Source organism: Pseudoliparis swirei, chromosome 7 (assembly GCF_029220125.1).
Source record: "Pseudoliparis swirei isolate HS2019 ecotype Mariana Trench chromosome 7, NWPU_hadal_v1, whole genome shotgun sequence".
NCBI classification, from domain to species: Eukaryota; Metazoa; Chordata; class Actinopteri; order Perciformes; family Liparidae; genus Pseudoliparis; species Pseudoliparis swirei.
This window is the reverse complement of record NC_079394.1, coordinates 21,478,006-21,502,880: the sequence shown is the minus strand read 5'-3', so window position 1 is coordinate 21,502,880 and position 24,875 is coordinate 21,478,006. Positions and strand designations below refer to the sequence as shown.

At 42.6% G+C, this 24,875-nt stretch overlaps 2 protein-coding genes across 6 annotated transcripts in view; one reads left to right on the top strand and one right to left on the bottom strand.

Moving 5' to 3' along the window:
- LOC130196152 (guanine nucleotide-binding protein G(q) subunit alpha) overlaps positions 1 to 8,241 on the bottom strand; it is a 19,120-nt gene extending 10,879 nt beyond the window's left edge. The window contains exon 1 of the mRNA XM_056418035.1: positions 7,213 to 8,241. Within this exon, the coding sequence (XP_056274010.1) occupies positions 7,213 to 7,348 (136 nt within the window). The 5' untranslated portion in view covers positions 7,349 to 8,241. The remainder of the gene's footprint in view (positions 1 to 7,212) is intronic.
- wdr31 (WD repeat domain 31) lies at positions 6,750 to 24,875 on the top strand. 5 transcript variants are annotated; one of them, XR_008832189.1, is made up of 11 exons: positions 6,897 to 6,974; positions 17,827 to 17,897; positions 18,342 to 18,474; positions 18,927 to 19,001; positions 19,110 to 19,254; positions 20,203 to 20,303; positions 20,487 to 20,554; positions 21,703 to 21,844; positions 22,677 to 22,759; positions 23,074 to 23,236; positions 23,394 to 23,483. XR_008832189.1 is itself a non-coding variant. In XM_056418031.1 (10 exons), exons 1-10 carry the CDS (start codon positions 6,969 to 6,971, stop codon positions 23,594 to 23,596), a joined length of 1,107 nt encoding a protein of 368 aa, XP_056274006.1. In that variant the 5' UTR covers positions 6,951 to 6,968; the 3' UTR covers positions 23,597 to 24,875. The 5 variants fall into 5 exon arrangements, 3 of the variants coding, with proteins under 3 accessions (XP_056274006.1, XP_056274007.1, XP_056274008.1); XM_056418031.1 differs by lacking the exon at positions 22,677 to 22,759 and having other exon boundaries at positions 6,951 to 6,974; positions 23,394 to 24,875; XM_056418032.1 differs by lacking the exons at positions 6,897 to 6,974; positions 22,677 to 22,759 and adding an exon at positions 16,749 to 17,047 and having other exon boundaries at positions 23,394 to 24,875.

Genomic DNA, 24,875 nt, shown 5'->3' with positions numbered 1-24,875 from the left:
TCCTTGTGTCGTCTGTCTTCCTGTGATTGTCTGCCCTGGTCCTGATTGTTTCCTTCTGTGTGATTGCTGGTCCCGCCCTCATTGTGTCCACCTGTGTCTCGTTCCCCGTTGTCCAATCCTCTCACCTTGCCTGTGTATGTAAACCCTGTTCGTCTCATTCCCAGTGTGGCTTCGTACTGTTTGGTCCGCGTGTTTGTCGTCCTGTTCTGGTTTCGTGGAGTAAAGATTGTTTTGTGCAGTAATGTCGGCGTTTGGGTCCTCTCTTGCTGCGACAACCTGGACTCACCATGACAAGAACAATGAGAAATCTAAAAAAAAACTTAAATGAAATGCCAGTGGGTTCTGGATTTGAATGGCACAAAGTATCTGGGTTCTCCTCTGAGACACAGTTCTGATCTCCTCGTGGATGTTCAAACCCGATGTACTCACGCAAGAAGTGGATTGTGAGCGGCTCATGAATTCACCCATAAATTAAAAACGTTTGCTATAGCTGCCTTTCATCTTGACATATTGGCGCTGAGATGCTGAGTTTTATATTACAACATTGGAACGCAATGTATTTCAAGACACTTGACTTCTTCTGCGGATTCACCCAATAAAGAAAACAATCCTCACAGAATAAACTTAATTTACGAGACAGTGTCCTACCAGACTTTTATACAGGTTACCCTAGGTTAGATAACATTAGAAGATTCTACTACATCGTATAACTAACAGCTGTATGCATGATGAGAAGCACATATTTATTCAAAAGCCTTATTAATATTGAGGCTAACATTGGCTCCAACGATTTCCGGGATTGCTTGACCACATCTGGGTCCTAATAGCACCAACAAGAGACAATGAGGAAGAAAAGATGCAGAGTATGAGTGTGAGCCCGCCGTTGGAGGCTGCTGAGTCACCTTTCAAACCAATGCAGTGACCCAGGATTAACCCTGAGGTCTCAGGTTGGTGCGAATGTCTCGACTTGAAGTGAAGTCTGATTCGCCCCAGGACTTGTTAACATAGTCCAACTCAGTAGCAGGAAAGGAGGGACAAAAAAAAGAAGGCAGGCTGCTCTGTGTCTGGCGCACTCAATCACTCGTACAACACTCTGGACATTTCAAAGTTGACTGAGAGGCCAACTATTCACAACCTACGCTGTCCAGACTTTAGATGGGAGAACAAACAGAGCACATGATGAAGCGTCCTCCATTGAAAGGGATGTTTTTGTCCGTTGGCCTCAAGATACAGTATCATTATTGGCTTTGGCTTTGCACTGCAGCGGACTTTTGAAACCAAAGGAAGCAAGAACACCGATATGATGCTCGATCATCATAATAAAAAAGGCGTAAGTGCAGAGGAAACAAATTCACCACTGAGAGTGAAGCATCCCCTCAAGGAGAGAACACAGAGCAGAGGGAGGCCATCGTTCCACGTTTACTTGAACACATGTTCTAGTCTTCAACTACAGGTCGTATTCGGGTCGTAGTCAGATCTAGAGAACACAGTATTGGTTCATTCAGATTGATCCTTTGTCTACATGCATGGACCTGCTTCTTCCTATAACAAGGGGTCAAACACTGCTTGGTCCTAATTATGAACAATTTCCTATGGGGACAATAGCATTTGTATCCAATCATATTCGTAGATATTGGCCAGAACGTTACGTTCTCAATGACATGGACATGATTTTGAGTTTTATTGCTTTCAGGAAGTGACATTTGACAACTCTGTTCTTGGATCTGAGGAGCATGTTTTTCAATTTCATAAAGAAACTCACTCCTGTGGGTGTCAAACATATTTAGTGTTGGTGACGCTAAGGCAGCCTTTGGCCAGCAAGAGAAAATAAGTGTGAAAAAGATCTGATCATGTCAATGTCGTGCAAGACCTAGATTGTATACTGTCCAATATGCAGATACTCGGTTAAGAATGTAACTGCATTGCTATGTGTTGTAGTGGAAGTGAATCATTCTTGAACCATCAAGTTGACTCATACTTCTGCACCTTGTATCGCTGACTGTTAAATGTCTGCATTCATATAAGAAGCATAGGAAGTCTTTAGTGCTTCCTCTCACAATTAAGACCATGGCTGTGTCTACTACCGGACACTTGAGCACTTCGAGCACTGACTTTCAGTGCTTAGGGCGCCACACTGACAAAACCAGCAGAATTCAGTGCACTGAAAGTACCCGGATGGCGCACTGCAAACGGGCAAAAAATGCAGTGTAAAACGATGGACACTACTGGCCAGTGGCGGTGCGTCCATAGAGGGCGCTAGGGCGCCGCCCCTCTTAAAATTTTGAGATGAAAAAAACAAAGAAGGAAAAAAAAATACATCCTGTCAAAAAACATTATATGCCAAATCATTTCAATAGTAAATATACCGTGTTGACGCGCTAAATGTGTGTGGGAGACCGTCAGCCTGTCAACAACCAATTAAGTTAATGTGAACAAATATAATATATCGCCACTCATTATCACGGAGAGAAGCCCCGCCCCATTTTCGGGACACCGGACAAACGTTTGTGCGGGAGCGAGCAAACATTTCACAGTCATTTCGGCAAGGACGGCTTCTCATTGACGGATGAAACGTGAATCTTGGGGCACAAAAATGTGCGTTCATTGGCCGATGACATCGTTTTATTATTTCACGTGATTGGACTATTCGGCAGATCAGAGACCGGTATAGTTCCCTCAGCCAGAGAGCTCCACGGAGCTACGGGAGCAGGTTGCTAACGGAGCTGGTTAGCTGGAGGCTCAGTGAGTAATGTGCTGTTTAGTTTCCCCTGTCTGTTGTTCCAAAGTCCTGGGACTGAAACTCTCTGGACTACAACGGGGGGAGGGATCTAAAGAGCTGCAGACAAGTGTAAAGCACGAATCTTGCCGCAGTTATCTAGCAAAGAGCATGGAGCTAACTTGCTAACAGCATGAAGCTAACCCTGTTTGCAGAGCAGAGCAGCAGAAGGAGACCGAACTGGCATCCAAAACACAACGAAGAAGTTCTGAAAAACAGACACATTCCCTCAAGAATAATGGAAACAGGCTGGTTACAGACATGATTGACTTTAACCAGAGAGTTATTGAACAGTGTTGAGCACGTTGTTTTCTTGAAATAAAGCTTTGTTTTTTACAATATTCTACTCAAAACCTCTTTTCTTCTCATTGTTGAGTGCTATTTAAACTGCGCCCACCCCAAAAAAAATTTCACCAGCCGCCACTGCTACTAGCCCTAAACGGGCGCCATCTTGGCTACGTAGCGGAAGAGGAGGAGCCCTTTCGCCAGCTTTTCATTTTATTTCTAAAACAATGGCGGACGAGATGGCTACGGTAGCACAAGCGTTAGACCACGAAGCTACAGACCGTTACGCAGATTTGCGTACGTCACTCCCGGCTTAATTTCGCGGGTGCCGTGAACAGATTTGCGTCCGTCACATCCGCCAAGTGGTTAACGTAAGTGTTCCATTTGATACAGCACTTATCAGCGACGGAGTGCACTACAGATGTCAGTGCACTGTATTGCAGTGCACTGTATTGCAGTGTACTTCGTAAAGTGTCCGGTAGTAGACACAGCACATGTGTTTGTTCAAAGCTTGTTAAAAGCTGCGGTGGACTTTTATCGAGTCGCAACATTGAAAAAGAACCAACACCTTTAATTTGACATTGATTGAGTCGATCAACACTTTTGCAACTGTCAAAGGTTCAGATTAAATGTGTTGTAATGCTGAACTAATTTTACAAGTTATCAAGTGTGCACACTGTGTGTGTCCTTCAAAATGACGTTCACATACAACCAACTGCTATTAGAGAGGAAAACATTTCCCTCAGGACTAAATTGTCGCAGTTTTAAACCGTTAAAACACGTGGTGAACTAACAAAACATAACATAAATGCTACAAAACTACTTTATTTGGTTTAATCAACATATATCCTTTGTTTGGTGTCGTACATGTCGAAGTGGTTTGGCTTAAGGACTTTTAAATTTAAATAAAACCAAAGAACAAGGTAACAAACCTACTTTGTTCACTTCCTTTAAGTGTGACATCAGAACTAGGTCCAACGGTCTCTTGAGGATTGGAGCTGGGCTGAGCCACTTTTGTCACTGAGCAGTTTCTAATCAATTTAGCATTTGTAGACGAGCCTGTTAATAATTAATTTTTAACCCTTTGGACAGAAAACAGACGTTTCAGACTTCAATGCTAAATAAATAGAAATCTGATGCATGCAATACATAAAGGATTGCAGCAATAAATGAAGTACCATGCTCTGTACTTCATCCTAAGGGTGAAAATTAAGAACACCAACTATAAATTATGTTCCATATACATCAATCTCCAGGTAATTAACTCGATTAATCATTTTGACAATGACATGTCAGACAATTCTGACACATTTAAATTAAACTTTATGAGAGACCAAGGCAACGATACTAACTACTTGACTTCAGTGAAAATAAATCCTTCTTATTTCAGTAAATGTGACAATAGAGTTAATATGGTTCAAATCTATTTATATAGGTTTGGTGGAATGAAACGATCTCTCAGTTCAATCTCTCATTAAGTTTTAATAAATAATAATAAGCTGCCATCCTAGAAGACTAGAAGACCTAGAAGCTGTGCATGTGCTCTTTCAGGAGTTGTCCTTCATTGTAAAACCATTGAATTCATGATCCACACACACATGGACGTCATACTAAGGATCATGGGAATTTAGTAGTTGATCACAGCTGTTTGAGCCTTTATCTCTCACCAAAACAAGCTCCAATAACTTATCTTGTTACAACTATAAGATGAACTCACCCTAACTTGATAAAGATGAGAACATATTTAATATGATTAATATAGGGGTATCTTCTGAAAGTCACTGTATACAAAACCAACTGAAAGGTTTGTAGCCTGTAGAAAATCACTTGTAAAAGATACATCAGGAGGACGTCCAGCAGCAAAATACACACAATTTGTAGCTTATGTGCTATATAAACAATAAAAAAACAAAAATAATTCTCAATTTCCTTCTGGTCTCCAGCCGCTATGCCACCATTCTTATAGGCTAAACTGCTGCTTTCCTCTCCTCTTCCTTCATCTTGAACTTCCCATGAGTGCACAGGTTTGGAATCTCAGCTAATGTGACGGAGCCTTCTTCGGCCTTCTTTCCTCCGCCGCTTCACATGTCTCCAGACCTAATGTCTGTACCCTAAAGAGAAGTTCACTCATCAAAAACAAAGAAGAACAGAACAATCTCATTCTACGAGTATGCCTGATTTATTATCACGTAACATGAAATTATGTCTTGCCGACCCATTGTTGAATATTAAACTCACTCACTGAGCTCTGATTGGACAACAAGAGAGTTCACTTGTGTGTTGTGACCAACTATGATCAACACACCTTCTGATTAACTTAATAAAACATCATCTTATGTGACTCCCTACCATGTCTGTTTTGCTTTGTGAATAAGTCTTGTTAAAGGGAAGCCGTATTGTTCTCAAATGAGTCAGACGTTTTCACAGCAGACATTTTGACTTCTCGTAGCGAGTGAAGCGCAGGTGAGACTCTAATAAGAACAGTAATGACGCTTTTTGGCTATGCAATACAGAAATTATCAAAGTTATTAGTTGGCACAGTACATGGTGTGGGAAAGCTGTTGGCCTTGTTAGTTAACAGGATGTTTTGTCCATAGAAAGGTGCAGAAACGCTCTTTCAGCCAGATTTGGGATTGTTGGGCTAAACAAAATTAATTAAATTTAAAAAAATGATTTCGCTGTATTTTCTTTCCTTATAAACACTGAGCTGTTCGATCTGTTCAAATGGATTATAAAAGTGATTACATTTTTTTTGTGAATGCGTTTATGTTCATGCTGTAAGAGATCAATATCAACAGCTGGTTTTTGCTGAGATGCTCATTCGGACATTGATTTTTAGCGGAACTACTGAGTCACCAATCTTAGTGAATCCTTTAGTGTCTCTGACTCATCAGCTGGCTTTACACTGTGTGTGTGTGTGTTTGGGGGGGGGGGGCATTTAGAAAAGTTCTCAATTTAACGACATGTTTTGTGCTCGATATGCAATCAGTGAGTTTGAAACCCCCACAATGCACAGAGTGCTCATGGAGCCATATAGATGCACAGCTGGTTAACTGGTAGAGAAAACACTAACACTTCCACTGTGAATTCAAAGCACTGCATAAGCTTGTATTTAATGAGCTCTAGTCTCACTGAGAGAGAGAGAGAGAGAGAAAAGAGGTTGATTGAGCCATAATTGTTTCAAGAGCTCAGCCACGAGCATGTTGGTGTGAGGTCACACAAACGGTCGACCATGACTGGAAACGTTTTACTCTGCTACTTTAATGGATCGTATATTCCCTGCAACTCAATATTCAAAGGCATTAATTGTAAGCATCCTGTCATTAGAGGCATGCTAAACCACTGAAACATAACACTGCATTGATAGAGCCGACTGATAAGCAGCTACTTCACAAAAGATACATATCATTCTTTTGGTTCAGGCAATCAAATCACAAGAGTAACCGTTGAATAAACACTCAGGAGAAAAACAGTTACGCAGACTTAATGTCGTCATTCTTTTGGTTTGGGTCAGTAGTGTTTGAGCCTTTGCATAATAGGAACATTGTTGGGTATTAAGAGATTAGAGGAAAACAACAAAACATTAGTTGTCCTGTTAACAACGGAGGTGGCAGTCAGCCCGTTCAAATCCTGTTAAGCGGGACTCATTTCATTATTTTGTTCCAACAGGATGGCAAAGGAGATCTTTAACCTCTCTTAGAACATCCCTAAAGAGACGTAAACCTGGCATGCCTTCTTCAGAAAGTATATTCTGGAAGATGGGATCTTAACTCCCAGCCTGCTCTCACACTTCATGTTTAAAAGGGACTGAGAGAGAGGGCACCGGATCGGGGAGAAAGGGATCGGGCACCGCTCTCCACAACCACGGACATCACGACTAATGGGCTTTTTTTTGCAAATAGATTGAATGATGGTGAGTAGATGACTTGTTTACCTCAAATTTCCCAGTGTGACAAATACTTCTTCTCTCTCTCTCTCTCTCTCTCTCTCTCTCTCTCTCTCAACCTCTACTCAGGTGGGAAGCTTCATTATTATTACAATCCCACCTCCTGCCCGACAAAACATGCAAAATGTGTGTTTTTTGTTTTGGGTGTGAGGAATTTTGTGCTGCCCCCCTCTCCTGCCAGGGGGCTTCTCCCTGCCGAGCTTACCGAGAAGCAACAGTTTCAGTTCCCGGCGTGCGTCCCTCTTATCCCGGCGGAGCTGCCTCTCGATCTCGTCGTTGATCCTTCTCGCTTCTTTCGCCTCCTCGCTGAGGCAACACGCCATTATGGACTCCAGAGTCATTCTCGCTCCTGTTTTGTTGTTGTTTTTAAACGCGCACTTCTCGCTTTTTTTCCTCTTACTGGTTCATTCAGATTTCAGATTCAGTGGTGAATTTAAAAAAAGGAGAGGCCTGTGAATGCCAAATAACGTCCTCGTGCAGACCCACTTGCAGTGAATTAACGCGTGTACGCCTTTTTTCTTCTTCTTTACAACAGCGCACAGATTGCAACATTTGATATCTGATATTATTGAGCCCCCTCCTCCACCGCCAGCCCCCGCTTCGGTCCGCTTTCTTCCCCGAACAGCTTCAAGATATTGTGTCCAAAGCAGGTTGAGTTGAATATCCGTGCGATCCTAATTGGTGTGATCTGCTCTTCCTTCTCAATATGAGCAACAGATTCCTCTAAGACGCGTCTTCCGTGCGTCTCTGTGTGATCTCGTCCAGCATTGTGTGGCCGCACATCCCTTCAAAGTCTTCACTGTTGTTGTTTTCCAATCAACACAATCACTCACCCTCCCGCCCCGAGTTCACGTTACCGTCCGCGGGTGATGGCAATGTGGTGAAACCATGAATAAAGACGTCCGTTTATGTTCCAGCGGCTCGACTCCCAGGCGTGGTACGGCGGAATATGGCGGACTCTCACTCCAATCCGCGGTTACAGTTATCTCTCTCCAGTCTCCGTCTGCTCAGAAAAGCCAAGAAATCCGCACATAGCATGGCATTTCATCCGGAGCTGGTGTCGCCAACGGAACGTGCCCGGCTTGTCTCTCACAAGGCGTCTGAGTCCGCGGCTCAGCGGCGGGGAGGAGAGAGGAGACCGGCGCCGTGGTTCTGCCCTCCGCCAATCTTCTCCTTTTCCTCAATTCTCTTCATGTGTTTTTATGACAGAGGCCATCCTCTCCTCCGCTGGCAGGGTGACGTCGGCCTTCCATCGGCAAGGGGGGGGGGGGGGGGGTTGTCACGTCATACAAACGGCACACAAGTGTCTGTACTCCAACCTGTGGAAAAGAACATGTTTATGAATGGAGGAGCGTAATAGAGGAAAAAAATTACGCTTTTGTGAAGACGGCCTCGAGATGAAGATTGCAATATTATACACTCCACCCATTTGTATTGTAGTTGGATTCATTTGTGTTTTACAGGTGTCCTTTAAATGTACCTGTTGAGTTGTGGAGCACTGTTGCAGCAGCTACCGTTGCATTCGGAGGAAAGAATAAATGATGGATTTATCTTTAGCCGTTGTCGGCGTATTTATTTAGCAAGCTTCAGACACATCAGTCTCACGGTCAGAGCTACTTCAACTGAACAAATAACATGTGACACATTAGCCTTTATAGCCTGAGCCCTAGCGCCACCCTGTGGTGTAACCATATATACATATCACATTACATATACATATACATCTGAGTACATATCTCAACACCCCCACTTGAACTCAGGTTGCTATACTTCAAGCAAAAGAAACACACAAAAACAGAATGAATGTGAACCTCTGTCATACACATATCACTCTCCAAAAAGAGCACTTGCAAACCTCTTCAGTTTCAACTTACTTACAGGTTTGGTCATCACATCAGCAATCATGTTATCGGTAGAACAATACATCAAAATCACCCTTCCCTCCATCACAGTTGACCTGATAAAGTGGTACTTTATGTCAATGTGTTTACACCTCTGTCTGTTTACAGGGTTTTGGCAAGAGCTATTGTGCCCTGATTGTCCTCATGTACAATAGTTTGTGTGTACTTGTAGTTATCTATACCCCATAATAATTGCTCCAGGTATAGACATTCCTGTATGGTTGAAGCCAGTGCCATGTATTCTGCCTCGCAGGTGGACAGCGCAACTGTGGGTTGTTTTCTAGTCTTCCACGAGACTAGAGAGCTGTTCTGACTAAGACTGACACAGTATCCTGTGGTACTGCGTCTGTCACTGGTATCAACCGCCCAGTCAGCATCACTGTAGGCTAGTATTCCTAGCTCCTCACTGTCATTTCTCCTAAAGTTTAACCCTTTCTCTGCAGTGCCTTTGAGATACCTTAGTACGTGCTTCACTGTGACCCACTGCTCCTCTGTAGGCTCTGCAAAGTACTGTGATAATCTGCTCACTACAAAACTCAAATCTGGTCTGGTACAAGTAGTGAGGTATATAAGACTACCCACAGCCTCCCTGTACATCCTGACATCTTCCATCTGTACTGCATCATCAGTATACTCTAGCTTCTGCTCACAGGGTGTTTCTCTGGTCCTACAATCTTGCATATTAAAACGCTGTAGTATCTTGTTAGTGTACCTTTCCTGTGACATGTTTACACATCCATCTGATTGACTGAAATCAATACCCAGAAATGTTTTGAGTTTGCCTAAATCTTTCATTTTAAACTTTTCTGCGAGCATTTCTTTCACCTCTTTCAGTCTCTCTTCATTGCTTGCTGCAATGATCAAGTCATCGACCCATATGATTATGATCACCTTTCCTTCTTTTGACTCTTTGGCATAAACACAGTGGTCGGCTGGGTTTTGTGTGAATCCATCCTCAGTAAGGCAATTGTGCAAAACCCTATTCCAATTTCGGCCGGACTGTTTAAGACCGTAAAGGGATTTCTAGCTTATAAACTATACCCTCTTTTTCTTCATAACCCTCTGGTGGATTGATGTAGATCTCATAATCTATGGGAGCGTGCAAGTACGCAGTTTTCACGTCCATTTGGTGTAGGAGTAAATTCTCCTGTGCAGCTTTTTGTAGCACCACCCTTACACTCGTCATGTCTGCCGTGGGTGAAAACGTCTCCCCATAGTCTATTCCCTTTCTCTGTCTGTAACCCTTGGCCACAAACCTTGCTTTGTATTTGTCTCTCCCATCTGCATCAGTCTTGATGGCGTAAACCCATCTACCCCCCACTGTCTCCTTGCCTATTGGCAGTGATGTCGGGGTAAAGGTCTTGTTCTCGTTTAAGGACTGGATTTCCTCATCCATGGCTTTTGTCCATTGTTTTGAGTTAGCTGACCCCATTGCCTCCGCAAATGTCTGTGGAATGCCACACACCGCTCTACAGCAGTAGTCTACTGTGATATGAAGCGCATCACTGACACCGTTTTCAGTTATGAACTCATCTAAATGACTCGGCTTCCTTCTTTCTCTAGATGGATACCTTTTACTCTCTGGTTCGCCACTTGTCACACTCTGTTGCGTTTGATTATGGTCACTAGACCTCGTTTCTGTACCTGGACTATCACTATTTTCGGTTTTCCTACTCACCCCCTGCGTGGTTTCAGTAGTCCTGGGTCTCACAGTGTCATCATAGCTATCGCTTGGATCTGGCTCACCTGTCTGTGTTTGTTTTTCCACAGTTGACTGCCTCACAAACTTTACTAGTCTGTGTTTTTGTACTTTGTTTGTATCTGGATGATACACCAAATATGCTGGGCTGTTCTTGTCGTGACCTACAAAATGCCCCTTCTCACATCTGGAATCAAGCTTCCTTTGCTCTGTTTGTATGTGTAACATACAGACCCAAATTTTGCATTTTGGATACATTGGGCTTTTTGTTGGTTAGCAGCTCATAAGGAGTCTGCCCTGTACGTTTGTTAAAACATCTGTTCCGTACCATTGCTGCTGTTTGTACAGCGTAGGGCCATAGCTGCTTGTTTAATGCACTTTCAGCTATCATGCACCTACCCATCTCAAAAGAGTACGCCAACCCCTCTCTGCTGTTCCGTTCTGGTGTGGGGAATAAGGAGCTGACGTTTCATGTCTGATATTATTTTTCCTCAACACTGCTTGGAAATCACTGCATGTAAACTCTGTTCCGTTGTCGGATCTGATGCACCTCACCTTCCCATAAGGGGATACATCTGCTAGGAACTTTTCCGTAGCCTGTGTTGTGTCACTTTTCTTCTTTAGAAAATAAACAAACACTGCGCTTGAGTAATCATCAGTAAATGATTGCACATATTTGTAACCTTCTCTCGACTCAGTGGATACAGGACCTGCAAGGTCTGTGTGTACCATCTGTAAGGGAGCCTTTGCTCTGGTATCAGGGTCCCTATTTCTGGTTTGGGCAAACTTTCCTGAATACACACCTCACACTCTTGTTCGGGCCTACCGTTTTACCTTTGATCTGCATACCTACAACAACATTTTGCAACTTCGCAACATCGTCATAGTTACAATGGCCTAATATTTCATGCCATGTCTGTATGTCGTGACAGGCATTACACTTATCATTAGATTCACATTCAGTATGCAAATAATACAGCTTTCCATACACATGAATGTTAAACCTGGTACCGCCTCTGGTTATCAGGACATCTTTATCTTCTTTGAAGACAACCGTAGCTCCACTCGTGGTAGCTGCCTTCACCGAGAAGATGCTCTGGGGATATGACGGTACAAACAAAGCATCTCTCAGCGCTGTCCGTTGCTGTCGATGAGGGAAACCTCAGCATTCCCCCTCCGCTGAGCAATTCCGCTGCATCGGGTGCCGTCTGCCAGCTCGACAATGTGCGTTTCTTGCTTGAACGCGCTGTCGAAACTTTTGAAACAGGTTATGTCAGTGATGACATGAGAGGTAGCTCCTGTGTCCACCATCAGACCCTTCTCCTGGATACTGCCGCCGGCTGCCGCTGGGTTCTGGTTCCTCCATCTCTCACCGTGAGCGTAGTCCTCGCGGCATCTTCTGAGACTTTACTCACACCATCTTGTTTGTCCTTACGCCTACACGTGGCATCTTTGTGTGTGTCGCTTTTGCAAAAACTACACCATGTCTTCTGTCGACACGCTCGCTCTGTGGCCTTTGATGCCACACTTGAAACATGACATTTCTGTGTCTTTTTGTTCCAGTCACGGGCGACTGTTTTGGCGGACGCCTTCCACTCTTCCCTTGAGTCTTCATCACACTGTCGCCGACTGCTACGTTGAACTTCTCCGCTTTCTTCAAAACTTCGTAGTTTAGTCTTGAATTCTGCAAACGTGATGTTATCGTCCGTATCGCCACATGTATTGCAAATGGCTTAAAACTCTCAGGCAGTCCTTTTAAAACCATGGCCACTAGCAATCCGTCTCCTAACGCTTTCACCTCGTTCCTCAGCGCCGCGATGGCGGTTTCTGCTCTGATGATATAGTCCATTATACTCTCATGGCTTGCCTTCTGAAGCGATGTCAACGTGGTGTACAAGTTGATTATACGGGCTTTCCTTCCTGCATAATACTCTCTCAATATTTTCAGAGTTTTCTTCCATCATCGGGCGCATCCTCATTACTAACGAGAGGCTTTTGTCGTCCAACAGTAAAATTAGCTTTATGCGCGCGTCAGCATTTTACCTGCATCTGCTGCTCGCTCTTGTTCTGACGCCGGTTCTCTCAGAATAGTGTCCTTTAGTCCATTCAAATGGAGATATCCCAGCGTTTTGGTTTCCCAAATCTCATACTTGGTTTCGTCTCCGTCGAATGTCGGTCGAGGCAACCTGCTCCTCCCTCGTTGTTCCATCATGCGAGCTTGCTCTTCTTCTTAGCTAGCTGCCCGTTAGCACGCGGTTCGCTGCGACTTTCTAACTGTTAAACTTTTCTTCCGAACGACTCCTGGGCCCATAACCTGTTGAGTTGTGGAGCACTGTTGCAGCAGCTACCGTTGCATTCGGAGGAAAGAATAAATGATGGATTTATCTTTAGCCGTTGTCGGCGTATTTATTTAGCAAGCTTCAGACACATCAGTCTCACGGTCAGAGCTACTTCAACTGAACAAATAACATGTGACACATTAGCCTTTATAGCCTGAGCCCTAGCGCCACCCTGTGGTGTAACCATATATACATACCACAGTACAGTATCACATTACATATACATATACATCTGAGTACATATCTCAACAGTACCCACTAACTGTTGGATCATCTGTACCATACATACGCCTTTAACCCACTGGAGAGCTATACAGCAGTTGTTAGTCATACTATTCTATCAATAGGCCCCACACACTTACAGATTGATGACATGATAAGTGGATGCATGGATAGATGGATGTTAGAGTCCGCAGTTGTTCTTGTCTGAGACATTATTGCTATCAGTGAATCAGTGTCCTGTTTTACTTCTGGCTTTTCCACAACCACACATGTGGCTTTACTCATGATTGAAAGGACAGCCAATCATGTTATATGTCAACACTTTATTGTGTTAGTAGTTTTGTTTTGGGTCTTGGGCCGACAGTGGACTTCTCATGGCCTATCGAATGAGAGATGGTGAGCCTGGGTCCCAAGCAACATACAAATTCCTCCTTTAGCTTCATTCAGATTGTGGTCCAGAGCTACAAGGGCCGCCCTGCTTTATCGGACAGTTTTGGTTTAACGGCTTGTGTTCAAGGACTGCCTGAAAACTTCACTGATAAACACATTTTCCTGCTTGATCTACTGAAAACATTAGAACAGCTTTCTGCTCCATATTATGTTATAGATCAAGGAAGACTTGTATTTAAAAAAAAATGTAAAAGACATTTGCAAGCAAAGTCGACTTAACCCTCCTGTTGCCTTAGGGTAATTTTGACCCGATTAAATATTTAACCCTCCTGTCGCCTTAGGGTCATTTTGACCCGATTCAATGTTTCACCCTCCTGTTACCTTTATATTTACTAACATATTTTACCCTTTGGGTTCAATTTGACGCCAGCAATTAAAACCTCCAGAAAATTATTAGAATTAATATTGTTTTCCAAGTTTAAATGTGAGGCACTTTATGTTTGTTTGTTGACTACCGAAAGAACACCGACATTAAACATTGAATGGGCTCAAATTAATCCTAAAGCGACACAAGGGTGTAATATTGATTCGGGTCAAATTGACCCTAAGGCAACACAAGGTTTAATATTATTGTGTGGTTTGAGCAAAACTAGTATTTCACTATTATTTTAGCCCGATACCTAAAAGTGTTGGAGAAAATGGTTTCAAATGATAGTCCATTGTAGTTTATACTTTATGATGTTTTTATTATAAGGACTGCTGTGTCAGGTGTTTCTTGGACCTGAAAGAACCTGGACAGTCTTAGTGTTACTCATGGCTTCGCACCTTCTTCTTTTTTAAACACGGTACATATAACAAGTGTCACGCCGACGTCACAGGTAGCGAGGTGCAGGAGCTCATGTGCAGAGGAATCGAGGAGTCAGTGTAGATAAACAAAAAGGCACTCTTTAATGAGGCAAACGTTTCCACACAAAAACCAAAAAAGTCCAAAAAGGGGCAGGCAGAGAATCGGGGTTCAGGGTAGGCAGGCAGGCAGGATCAGGTAAACGCACAAAACACAGGACGACGGAAAAAAGACAACAATCCAGCAACAGACAAGGGAAAGAGTGGCACAATATATAGGAGGGAAAACAGGTGTACGGCATAAGACGGTAACGATACGAGAGTGGCTGAGGACAGGTGCAGGGAATGAAACGATCAAGGAGACAGGAGAGGCTGAGGGCAGGTGAAGGGGATGAAACGATCAAGGAAACAGAGAAGACACAGTAGACACCGAGGAGACAGAGAAGAAAGAGTAGACACAGAACAGACCCTTACAACAAGATAATTTCTTATTGTGTGGGTGTACCTAAAAAGGTTGTCTGGGATTATGTTTATACATCTTTTTATGGAAACAATTACATTTCATGTAAAGATACACACTCTTGTTAAAAGTTGTAAATATTAATTTAATTATGATACATTTATTTCCACCCAGATTATTTGTTGTATGTTTTGCCTCGTTTGTTTCATGTTAGGTGACATGCTGGTTTCCAACTGGAATACTCACTCAATTTCAAATAATTTCTGGGCTAAGCTTCTTATTTTTGGAAATAGCTACATTAGATGTACATGATCTAAAACATTCAAATGGATAAATAAACCTTAATCAAATTAGCAGATGGATATTTGCAGAGCAAAGGTCAAGACTTTTGAACTGCTTTATAAAAGATCTACACTACGACAGCATGCTCTCAGTGCTTTCAGCAATGTGTGACATAAATCTAAATCTCTGCTACATACTGTACGTCTATGTGAGTGAGGCAAATGGATCTTATACCATCAAGTCAGTGATAGGGATGTAAGTGAAGTTCAAGAACACTGTATGCATTTACTGACATAGCAACAGTGAATTAAGAACAAATACTAACATAAACCATTTGCTGCAAACAAAGTTAGAATTATGGTCATCTCACATAAGTATTGGACTGTGCCGATTGTAACCTAACTAAGTGCCCTTTTTTAGATCTTCCAATGTGACATCCCAGTGACCCAGTGCCTAATTGCTTGTAATGCATTTGTTTAAATCCAGCTCATGAAGACAAAGCCTGTCTTCTCTTTCATGAGGTTATCTAACACAAATCAGAGCTACAATGAAGCTCATGAAAACAGGACAGAAAAAAGAACAACTGCAAAATAATTGTTGCTGTCCATGGACAACCTGTGCCTGTCATGAAGGTCAACAAACCAGCTCTGTAGAGCGACACCCAGCCACCGGTCAGTGATGTAGGACATGTTGTTGATCTAGCTTTACATGTACCCAGTCAAATGTGTTACATGTACTGACAAATCATAATTTGGGCTTTCATTTCAACCAAAGAAACGTGTTATGACATTATACAGTTTGAGGACCAACTGTTTGAGCTTTGGATATTTAGTTTTACTCCAAACAATGTTTACATAGATGTATTTGTAGCTCACTGAGAGATAATATAAAGAAATTGGATAATTTCAGAATAAGAGCATTCACAATAGAATAGAATCCAGGAACACTGGACCTGTATTTGACTACAAGGTACAGGTCCATCTGATCATTTTGTTGTCAGACCAGCAAGTTTTGGCTTGTAGCTCTCATCAGTTTCATCAATGAGGCGACTGCCCCAGAGCTCTCAAACATGAGGTATACAATACCTCAAGAACCCTAAAAAGGATCCTATACATTACCTGGTCGAGGCCAATGACCCCTCTGTCTTTAATAGCACATATACATTCAGTGTGATGTTGCTTTCTTTGCACATTATTTTATAGCAGCCGTTATTGGGCTCACATATAGTATATATTTGTGAATGTGTTTGTGTTAAATCACCAATAGGCCTACCATAGATAATGCACCGTGAGAGGGGGTCAATAAGAGGAAAGCTAAACAGCTCATTATTGCCTGATGCCCCCCCCCCCCAGCAGGAATTATCCAACCTTGGGTGGAGATTAGCATTCATAGGGGGAGAGGGGAAATAAATGGCGTGATTACAATTAAAATTCACCGCATGACTAAAAAAGATGTGCACATGTATTGAATTCAAGTGAATTCTAGACGGGGGACAGCACACGTCCGAAACTGCAAAAAACACCGTGAACGGTAAATCCGACTTTTATTTTGTAAAGCAGCGCTTTCGATAACTTCCGTCCTCGTGTCACATGACCTCGCCCTCGCCTAGATACGAGAAAGCGTCGCTCCGCGGTCGCTACGGAGAGAGGGATATGGGTCTGCTGTAGTTTAAAGACACTTGTGTGCTGATTCCCACGCAGTTACAACAACTCGCTGCCATGGCTGTCTGGCGGAAATGCTTTTTGGTCGTTGCGACTGCGACTCTACCAAGTTTGAACGTGTGTATAACCACATTTCGGCGCTACTAGCGCGTTATCTTGGCATGACAGATAAAGATGAGTGAGCATGCTAGCGAGCTAGCCACAGCCTGAGCATCACGCAGCGACCACACCTGCCGGGGACAGGTAAGATATCTGGATTCATTCATCCCAGTTCGGCGTACTTATACCCATGACTGTTTTTTTAAGTTTCGCTTTAAATCCTCGGTGTCGTTACGTAATGGTTGCCAGCACAGGTCACATCAGGTGTTTTCGAGCGATTAATGCCATGTGACAGTAATGATGCGGCTCTAATAGGATTTGAGCCCTCTCCTTCCTGTGGATTGTTTGCAGGAGTACGTCGGGATAACGAGGGAGGAGTTTAGCTGTGCTTGTGTGGGAGAAAGAGGCGTGTGTGGGAACCCGTGGTTTAATCTCACTTTGTAGACCAGTCTGTCTAATCCTTACGAAAGATATTTGCTGTAAGAGGCTGTCTACTTAGGTTGGGATGTATGTAGGTGAGCCTTGAATAGTTTACAATCACAATTGTCTGGCAGTGCAAAGTGTACAGTAAGACATGTGCTGCAAGCAAATCCCTTTAGGTTCCCAAACCAAAGCATTTCGCTTTTAATCTGACATTTTAAGGAATTCAGCCAATGACCTCATTGAATGTAATCGCAATTGCACAATTTGAAACATTAAGTGTGCCGTTGCTTTCTTTGTTTGTCGTTTTGCTATTATGAAATACAATGTCCATGCTTTTGAACTCGACTCTTATCCATCTTATAATAGTTCTAGGCTTGCAAAGTGATTTGATCTGTTGCCCCTTTATCATCACTACCGCTCGCTAAAGGCAAGGTTAGATATGTATGGATGCAGCAATGATTGTTGTTTTTCTTTGTTGCTTTTCTCTCTGTGTGTATCAGTGTGGCTGCAGGTTCCTAGCAGAAATGGGCAAACTACAAAGCAAGTTTCGCAAGAGGTCTGACCTCTACAGGTGAGACATGCACGCTACTGAAACAAGGTACGACATACTAATTAGAACCAGGATGTCAGAATGTAGTCCGTTCAAAAACAAAGTCAAGGAGCTACTCACAAATGCAATTTTCTTTCAAAAGTAACTCAAAGTAAATAAATTGTGGACAGCAGTGAGACGGCTCGTCGAAACATGTACATTACATTACATATCATTCGTAGTGTTAGTATATCTACTTTCACACGGGAGGTGTCATCAACACATATGGTGACATTCATTTTTTGAGGATAGTTTAATTTGAATAAGTCATCTTGAGCAGAGAGTTTGAAGTGCAGTCTGAAAAGGAACATAATATGAGAATAATACAGAGATAGATATACAGCAGGCTAAAATCTGCTATGGAAAACATTGGCTGAATATGTTCAATTTGGGATTTTTTTTCTTCTATTGCTGTTTTCTGTGCAGGGCGTCTCAGGGGGAGAAGGCAGATGCTACCTTTGACAGCCAGGTGATGCAGCATGAACCGGCCCATCAAGGCTCCATCAACACCGTCACCAATCTTACCCCAGATTTGTGTGTTTCTGGTGGGAGTGACCAGGTAAATGATTCTATGCACTTGTCGGTTAGATTACTCCAAAAAATAATAGCATTTTAATGACATTTTATTATTATTTGCTCATGATTTTCTTGTGGGTTTTAGACAGGTTCAGTTGATAAATTAACCAGTTTATTGGTCTTAACAATCATTAGAATGCCTAATGCAAGAAAAATATACTTCACTCTTTTAATTAGATGGTATACAAAGTGTAATGGATCACAGGTTGGTGTTTAGATCCCTACATCTTCCTGTCCACATCTAAAAGTGTCTTTGGGGCGAGACGCTGAACCCCAGCGGCTTGCATGGTAGATCCCTAAATAGGTGAATGAGCAACTAAAAAAATCTCTGGATAAATGTATCCATTTACAAATTAATATGCGTGGAACATGTGGTGATTACTGTGTGCAAATGTGTGTGCCAGTGTATATGCATGTGTGTGTCTGCACCCATAGGCTGTGGTGGTATATGACTGGAAACAAGGCCGGGTGTGTCAGTCCTTCCATGGTCACAACCGAGAGGTTACCAAGGTAACATCCAGACACTGTGTGCGCACACACTGATAAAGGTGTGATGCTCAGAGCTGTTACGCATTTCACACAATGTATCCTCCTGATTATGCCTCGTCTATCTGCCAGGTGCTGTGCTATGCAGGCAGTACGTGGATCTTTAGTGCCTCACGGGACAAGACTGTTCTGATGTGGGACCTAAACCAGGGGGACGAGCCCATCCAGGAATTTTGTGGGCATGAATTGGTGGTCAATGGACTCGCCATCAGCCCTGGTACACACACACACGCGCACACACACACTCAGATGCACCTTATTTAAAAGTTTTAAAAAGCCTTTTCATTGTTTAATGTCCATACTGTATGTACTATGTTCTATCCAAAACATAACCTACCATGAATAACATATCCACTGTCATACTCCTGTTATATAATATCCAATACCCAAATGGTTGGTTTGGAACAGATATCTCGGCAAGTCATTGCAGCTTTTAACCCTCCTGTTACCTTAGGGTCAATTTGACCCCATTCAATGTTTAATGTCGGTGTTCTTTCGGGTCAATTTGACCCCAGGCTGTTTTTCACTGTGTCAAACATAAAGAAATATCAACTTTTTTATATATTTAAAGGGCTATTTAGGTAGTCAACAAACAAACATAAAGTACCTCACACTTAAACTTGGAAAACAATATTAATTCTAATAATTTTCTGGAGGTTTTAATTGCTGGGGTCAAATTGACCCCAAGGGTAAAATATGTCAGTAAATATAAAGGTAACAGGAGGGTTAAACATTGAATGGGGTCAAATTGACCCTAAAGCAACAGGAGGGTTAACATGGAGTGAGACAAAAACACAACTGAGAATAATTCCAATTATAGTTTAGCATTGTTTGCAAGAAAGTCCACCATCAGGCCTCCAGGGTATAGATTGAATTTGAGATGTGAAAGAGCCAAGCTGCATAGTATTGAAGAGAGGAATATCTTGAACTGATCTTCTTGGTCAGTCAAGAGGCTGCTACAAGCAGCAAGTCCAATATCAGCCTGCCACACGTCACTTCTAAGTTTATGATCTCAGTTTAACAACAAGAACAACAAAAGTTCATCCTTCTTTATTACAATCCAGGTTTGCCTGTCAATGGCGGTTTTGTTTCATGCACGTTGTCCTTTATTTAAGATTACTGGTCTGCACTGATCCCATGGAACTGTTTGTGTTGTGATTTGTAGAGGGGAGGAAGCTGTGCACCGGTTCCCGTGACAACTGGATGTGCCTGTGGGATATAGAATCTGCAAAATGTGAACAGAGACAAAACGTTTGTAGAAACCTGGTGAGAATAACAGGATATACACTCAGCCATGGACCAATAATTGTTTCCAATACACTGGATTTCCTTAGCTGTGTACCTCTCTATGTAAGAATCAAATCAATAAGCCTTTCAATCGGAGGGTTGCGTCTGAGTTCATGCCCTCCGGGGATTAAACTTTTCCACTGTCCTTTCTTCTCTGTCCAGGTGACTCATGTTTGTTGGGTTCCAGGCAGCTCCTCCATAGTCCAGACCTCTGAGGATAAGACCATAAGGTACAGAAGGATTTGCAACTGCAACTATACAGTATCTACTACTGTAAATTTGCAGCAGAGCAACAAAAAAAAATCATTAGAAATCCACTTTGCTTGCAGTTGGTAAAGTGAAATATGCTGATCTGTTGATACTTCAGCAGCAAAAAGGGTGTTATGGGTGTAATACCAGAGCTACACGACGGTTCCAAGCAGTCGTTGAATGCTTCTTATTTCTGGAACAATGCAGGGTCAAGACTACAATTTGTCATACATAAAAGCAACACTGGGACTGAGCGCTAACTGTCGCACACTTATTAAGGGGTCATCTTTATTTAGATGAATACAAATCAGGAGGTCACACAAAAACATTAACGTATGCAACTGTGTACAGCGCTTTATTCACTGATGAGTGATTGACTTCTGGTTCCCCAACCAGGTTAGCCGTCATTTAGTTTCACCTTCGGCAGCCAATTGCAAACCCAGAGGTGTAATCAGGTCTTGGGACTGTAGCTGTACGCTTTCATAAAATGCCAGGGCCGTCTCTTTACCAGAGACGGAAAAAGGGGAATGAACAAATTCAGTTAAACGGAATCAGAAGTACTTCTTAGGACATATGTGATTTTATCTAATACACCAGCAGCTCAACATAGTAGTTGTGCGTGATGGCCGCTGCACATTATCATCTGTTAGTCTGGGAGAATGTAGTGATGACACATCTCTACACTTAGCCTACTCTAAAACTCTGAGGAATGAACCAAGCTGAACATGTCACGAGACGCTGAGTATTTTAAACTGTCAAACTTCACCATCAAATGACGAGATAATAGACACGTGTTCAATTCAAGCAGTATTTCTCCCGGTTTGCATGACTTTTTATAAGTGGCATAATCTCACAGATTTTTCACACCTGTATTGATCCAAAACACTTGGAATACAAAACATTCGGAGAGGCACTGGGCAGTAGCCTCGTATTACAGAAAAAATGGATGATGAACGGTCTACCCTCAGTGTTCTGTTAACACGTCAATATTTCATTTTATTCTTCTTGTGGTTATAGTTGTAATAATCTTACTCTTCCATTTGCTCGGAGTAAACGGTGTCGTTGATTTTACTTTTTTAAAGCTTGCACTAGTGTATTTCTATAGTCATGTGTGTGTGTGTGTGCGCAGGGTGTGGGACAGCCGTACATGGCAGGTAACCAATACTTTCCCAGCCAAGCAATACATCCAGACCCACTGCGATGTTTCTCCAAACGGAAACTACTTGATGTCCAGCAGCAACGGCTTCGGAGGCCAGGGCTGTGAAGCCACGGTGAGACCACTGGAGGGAGATGTAAATATGGCGGATTGGTTGAGGCTGTCCGCTGGTTACGTATTGTCTGAGGTTGTTTCAGTCGATGCAAGACAAACATCATCTGGGATAAACGATATGTTTATTGTTGTAGCTCGTAACGCAGGGGCTACTCGGTTAATGCCAGTTTTCTCTTGGTTCCTCTCAAAGAAAACAGTCGTTTGACTCCCCCAGCTCGCAGCACGAGCCCCCAGCTAAAACCGTTTCCCGTCTACTCTGTGTCTTCGAAAAGTAGCAAAGAGTCAAATATGAAGTTAATCCTATTCGAGTTATTACCAGCGGTGCTGTAGTCCAGTAAAACACACCAAATGCTTGAGAGCAAGGCTTCTCAACCGTGTGCCCTCCAGCCCACTTCTGATTGGGACCCCCTTCCCAAATAAATGGGGAACAACATAACATGATAACGACCAAAAAAGAAAAACGTAATTATGTGTTATGCCACTTTCAGCTTGATATGATAATACATCAAACCTCTTACCCTCACCCATCACTGCCTGCTATTATGAAGCTAAATGTAATGTATTACGGGTCATATTTCCTCACCACAGGCTTGAGAGCTTTTACCGGCGCAGGGTTAGGGTTCCACTTTGTGTCACTGTCCAGAGGTATCGAGCTCACTGCGGCAAAACATGGCCGTCTCGACCGGAGGACGCGCAGTGATGAGTTTTAATTCATAATTTGACGTTCTTTATTCATCTACATTGAGACTTAAGATGTCAGCTTTAGCTGGTTTAGAAATCACTGATTTTATATGTTACCAAAACCTTTTTTTATTCTGATCTAATCTGATCAGTGGGTAGTACCACGTCCCACCAGGTGGCGCTCTGAGGCCACTTTGAGAATAGCTGGGAAGGCTTTGAGCCTGTCAATTCTAAGGTGGGTGGATGTCATTTTTTAAATTTGTTTTGAGGATTGTAACTTTTGTGTGTATCTTTAAATGTATATTTAGATAAATATGTTAAATTATTAATATTCTAATAGTAATACAATATAATATTTGTTATGATTTATTCATACTTAATGGAATAACAAATAAAAAACTTAATTTCAAGAAATTCTCCAGCCCAATGCAATTCGAAGATGATGCTTGTGACGGCACACTCTCAGATCCATCAACTTTCCGACGTTGCTAGTTTTGAACCTTCTGACCGTGCCATTTGTTCTCAGTGGAGTTGTGTCTGTGTTCTTAGCTCTGGGACCTGCGTCAGCCCGGCTGTAAAGTTGTGGAGTATCGAGGTCATCTCCAGACCGCCGCCTGCTGTATGTTTCTGCCGACGCCTCCTGGTGGTCCAGTTCAGGTAGCAACGTCCTCCCATGACGGCTCCGTCAAAATCTGGGATCAGAACACAGCCGGTAACACCCACTAATGGATGGAAACATTGATGTACAGATGTACACACAGCACACCACACACACAACACACACACACACACTTACCATCATTGTTTGAGTGCGTGAGGCTTTTGACACTCACTCTTCTCCAACCCTCCCTCCACCGTCCTCTGTTCAGTCTGTTTAGGGACGTTGTATCTGGACGGTGCCGGTCCGCTGGTGTGTCTGGCTCCCACTGACTCCAACAGTCTGCTGTGTGCCAGCTTCAACAGCGGCCTCCATCACATCCAGGTGGGCCACGGACCGAACCAGGCTCAGGTGTCTGGGGCGGAGTCAGGTGGACTTGGTGGCATGGACATAAAAGTTGTGGCACGCTTCTAACAGCCCAGAGGAGCCTGGTGGGACCGGACCACCTGACCTGTGAACCTGTGAGCTACTCAGTGAGCGTACCACTGGACGAGGACGTCACGTCACTTCTTCAGCACTATTTCACCACATTTCTATTGACACTTCTGCTTTACTAGACTGCCATACAGTAAAGTGACAGAAGAGCCCAGTGAGATAAGGAGGCGCTGAGGATGACATGTATGGAAGATGCACCTTCTGTCCAGCAAAGCCACCTGGAAGCGCATCAGAGCTGCTTCTCTGTGAGATGGTCAGTAAGTCATATTTCCCCTAAATTGACTGGATACAAGACGATCCTGCTTTGATTGCTGCCTTCATGGACCAAACCAGATGAAACTGTGGTACGCTCTGAGTTTAATACGCTGCTTCAGCTCGGTGGATTTGAAGAGACACATGTTGTTTTGCTTTTATTGTCTGTGTTGGAGGACACCCTGACGCGTCGGGAGTGGTGCTGAAAATGTGAAAAATCTGCTATTCGGTCAGGTGTATTTTTTTTCCTGAATACAATTTAGTAAATGCAGTCAGAGTTGCAGTCTTGTTTGTCATGTGTAAAGTTATTTTTATAACTAAAACAGAATAATGGAGTATCAGTGTATGTTGATAATAATAACCGTTGTAGATTAAACCTGTGTTAGACCAAATGAGAACCTACGACACAAGACTATAAACGTTGGCTTTTTAAAATTTTATTTTTAGGTACAATTTATTTCATAATGGTTTCTGATATTTAGCTGATGTTGGTGCCGATCTTCAATACATTAAATCAGAAAATGACTATGAAAGAACCTGAGTAATTCCCTTTTAATAAAGTATTGTTTGAATGAACAAATGGGATTAGAATATATTCCAAATACAAAAGAAAGCTGAGAACATAAAACCTGTTATGTTGAACTACTTTGTTAGCATTAGCGATCCAGGCTGCCGTTCAGCCCGCGACTGCTAATGTTAATATAAGCAACCTTAAGTGGGTGAATTTGGACAAAAATGACATTATTGTCAAGAGATGTGTTAAACCTCTCTTAGTCTATTATTATCTATATAAGTGAACATTGAATGCTGATTACTTCGTCATACGGCGCTCAGGAATCCACATTCTAAAATTAAGTATTTTGCAAAAATGTAAGGAACACGACAAGCAGTAGAGAACCAAAGGTTCAGTTTCATGAGCGTTTACTGTTTGGGTATTTTTCACTTGATTTGATCCATCTGTGAGATGCATTATAATTAAGTAATAAATAAATCATTTCATAATGTC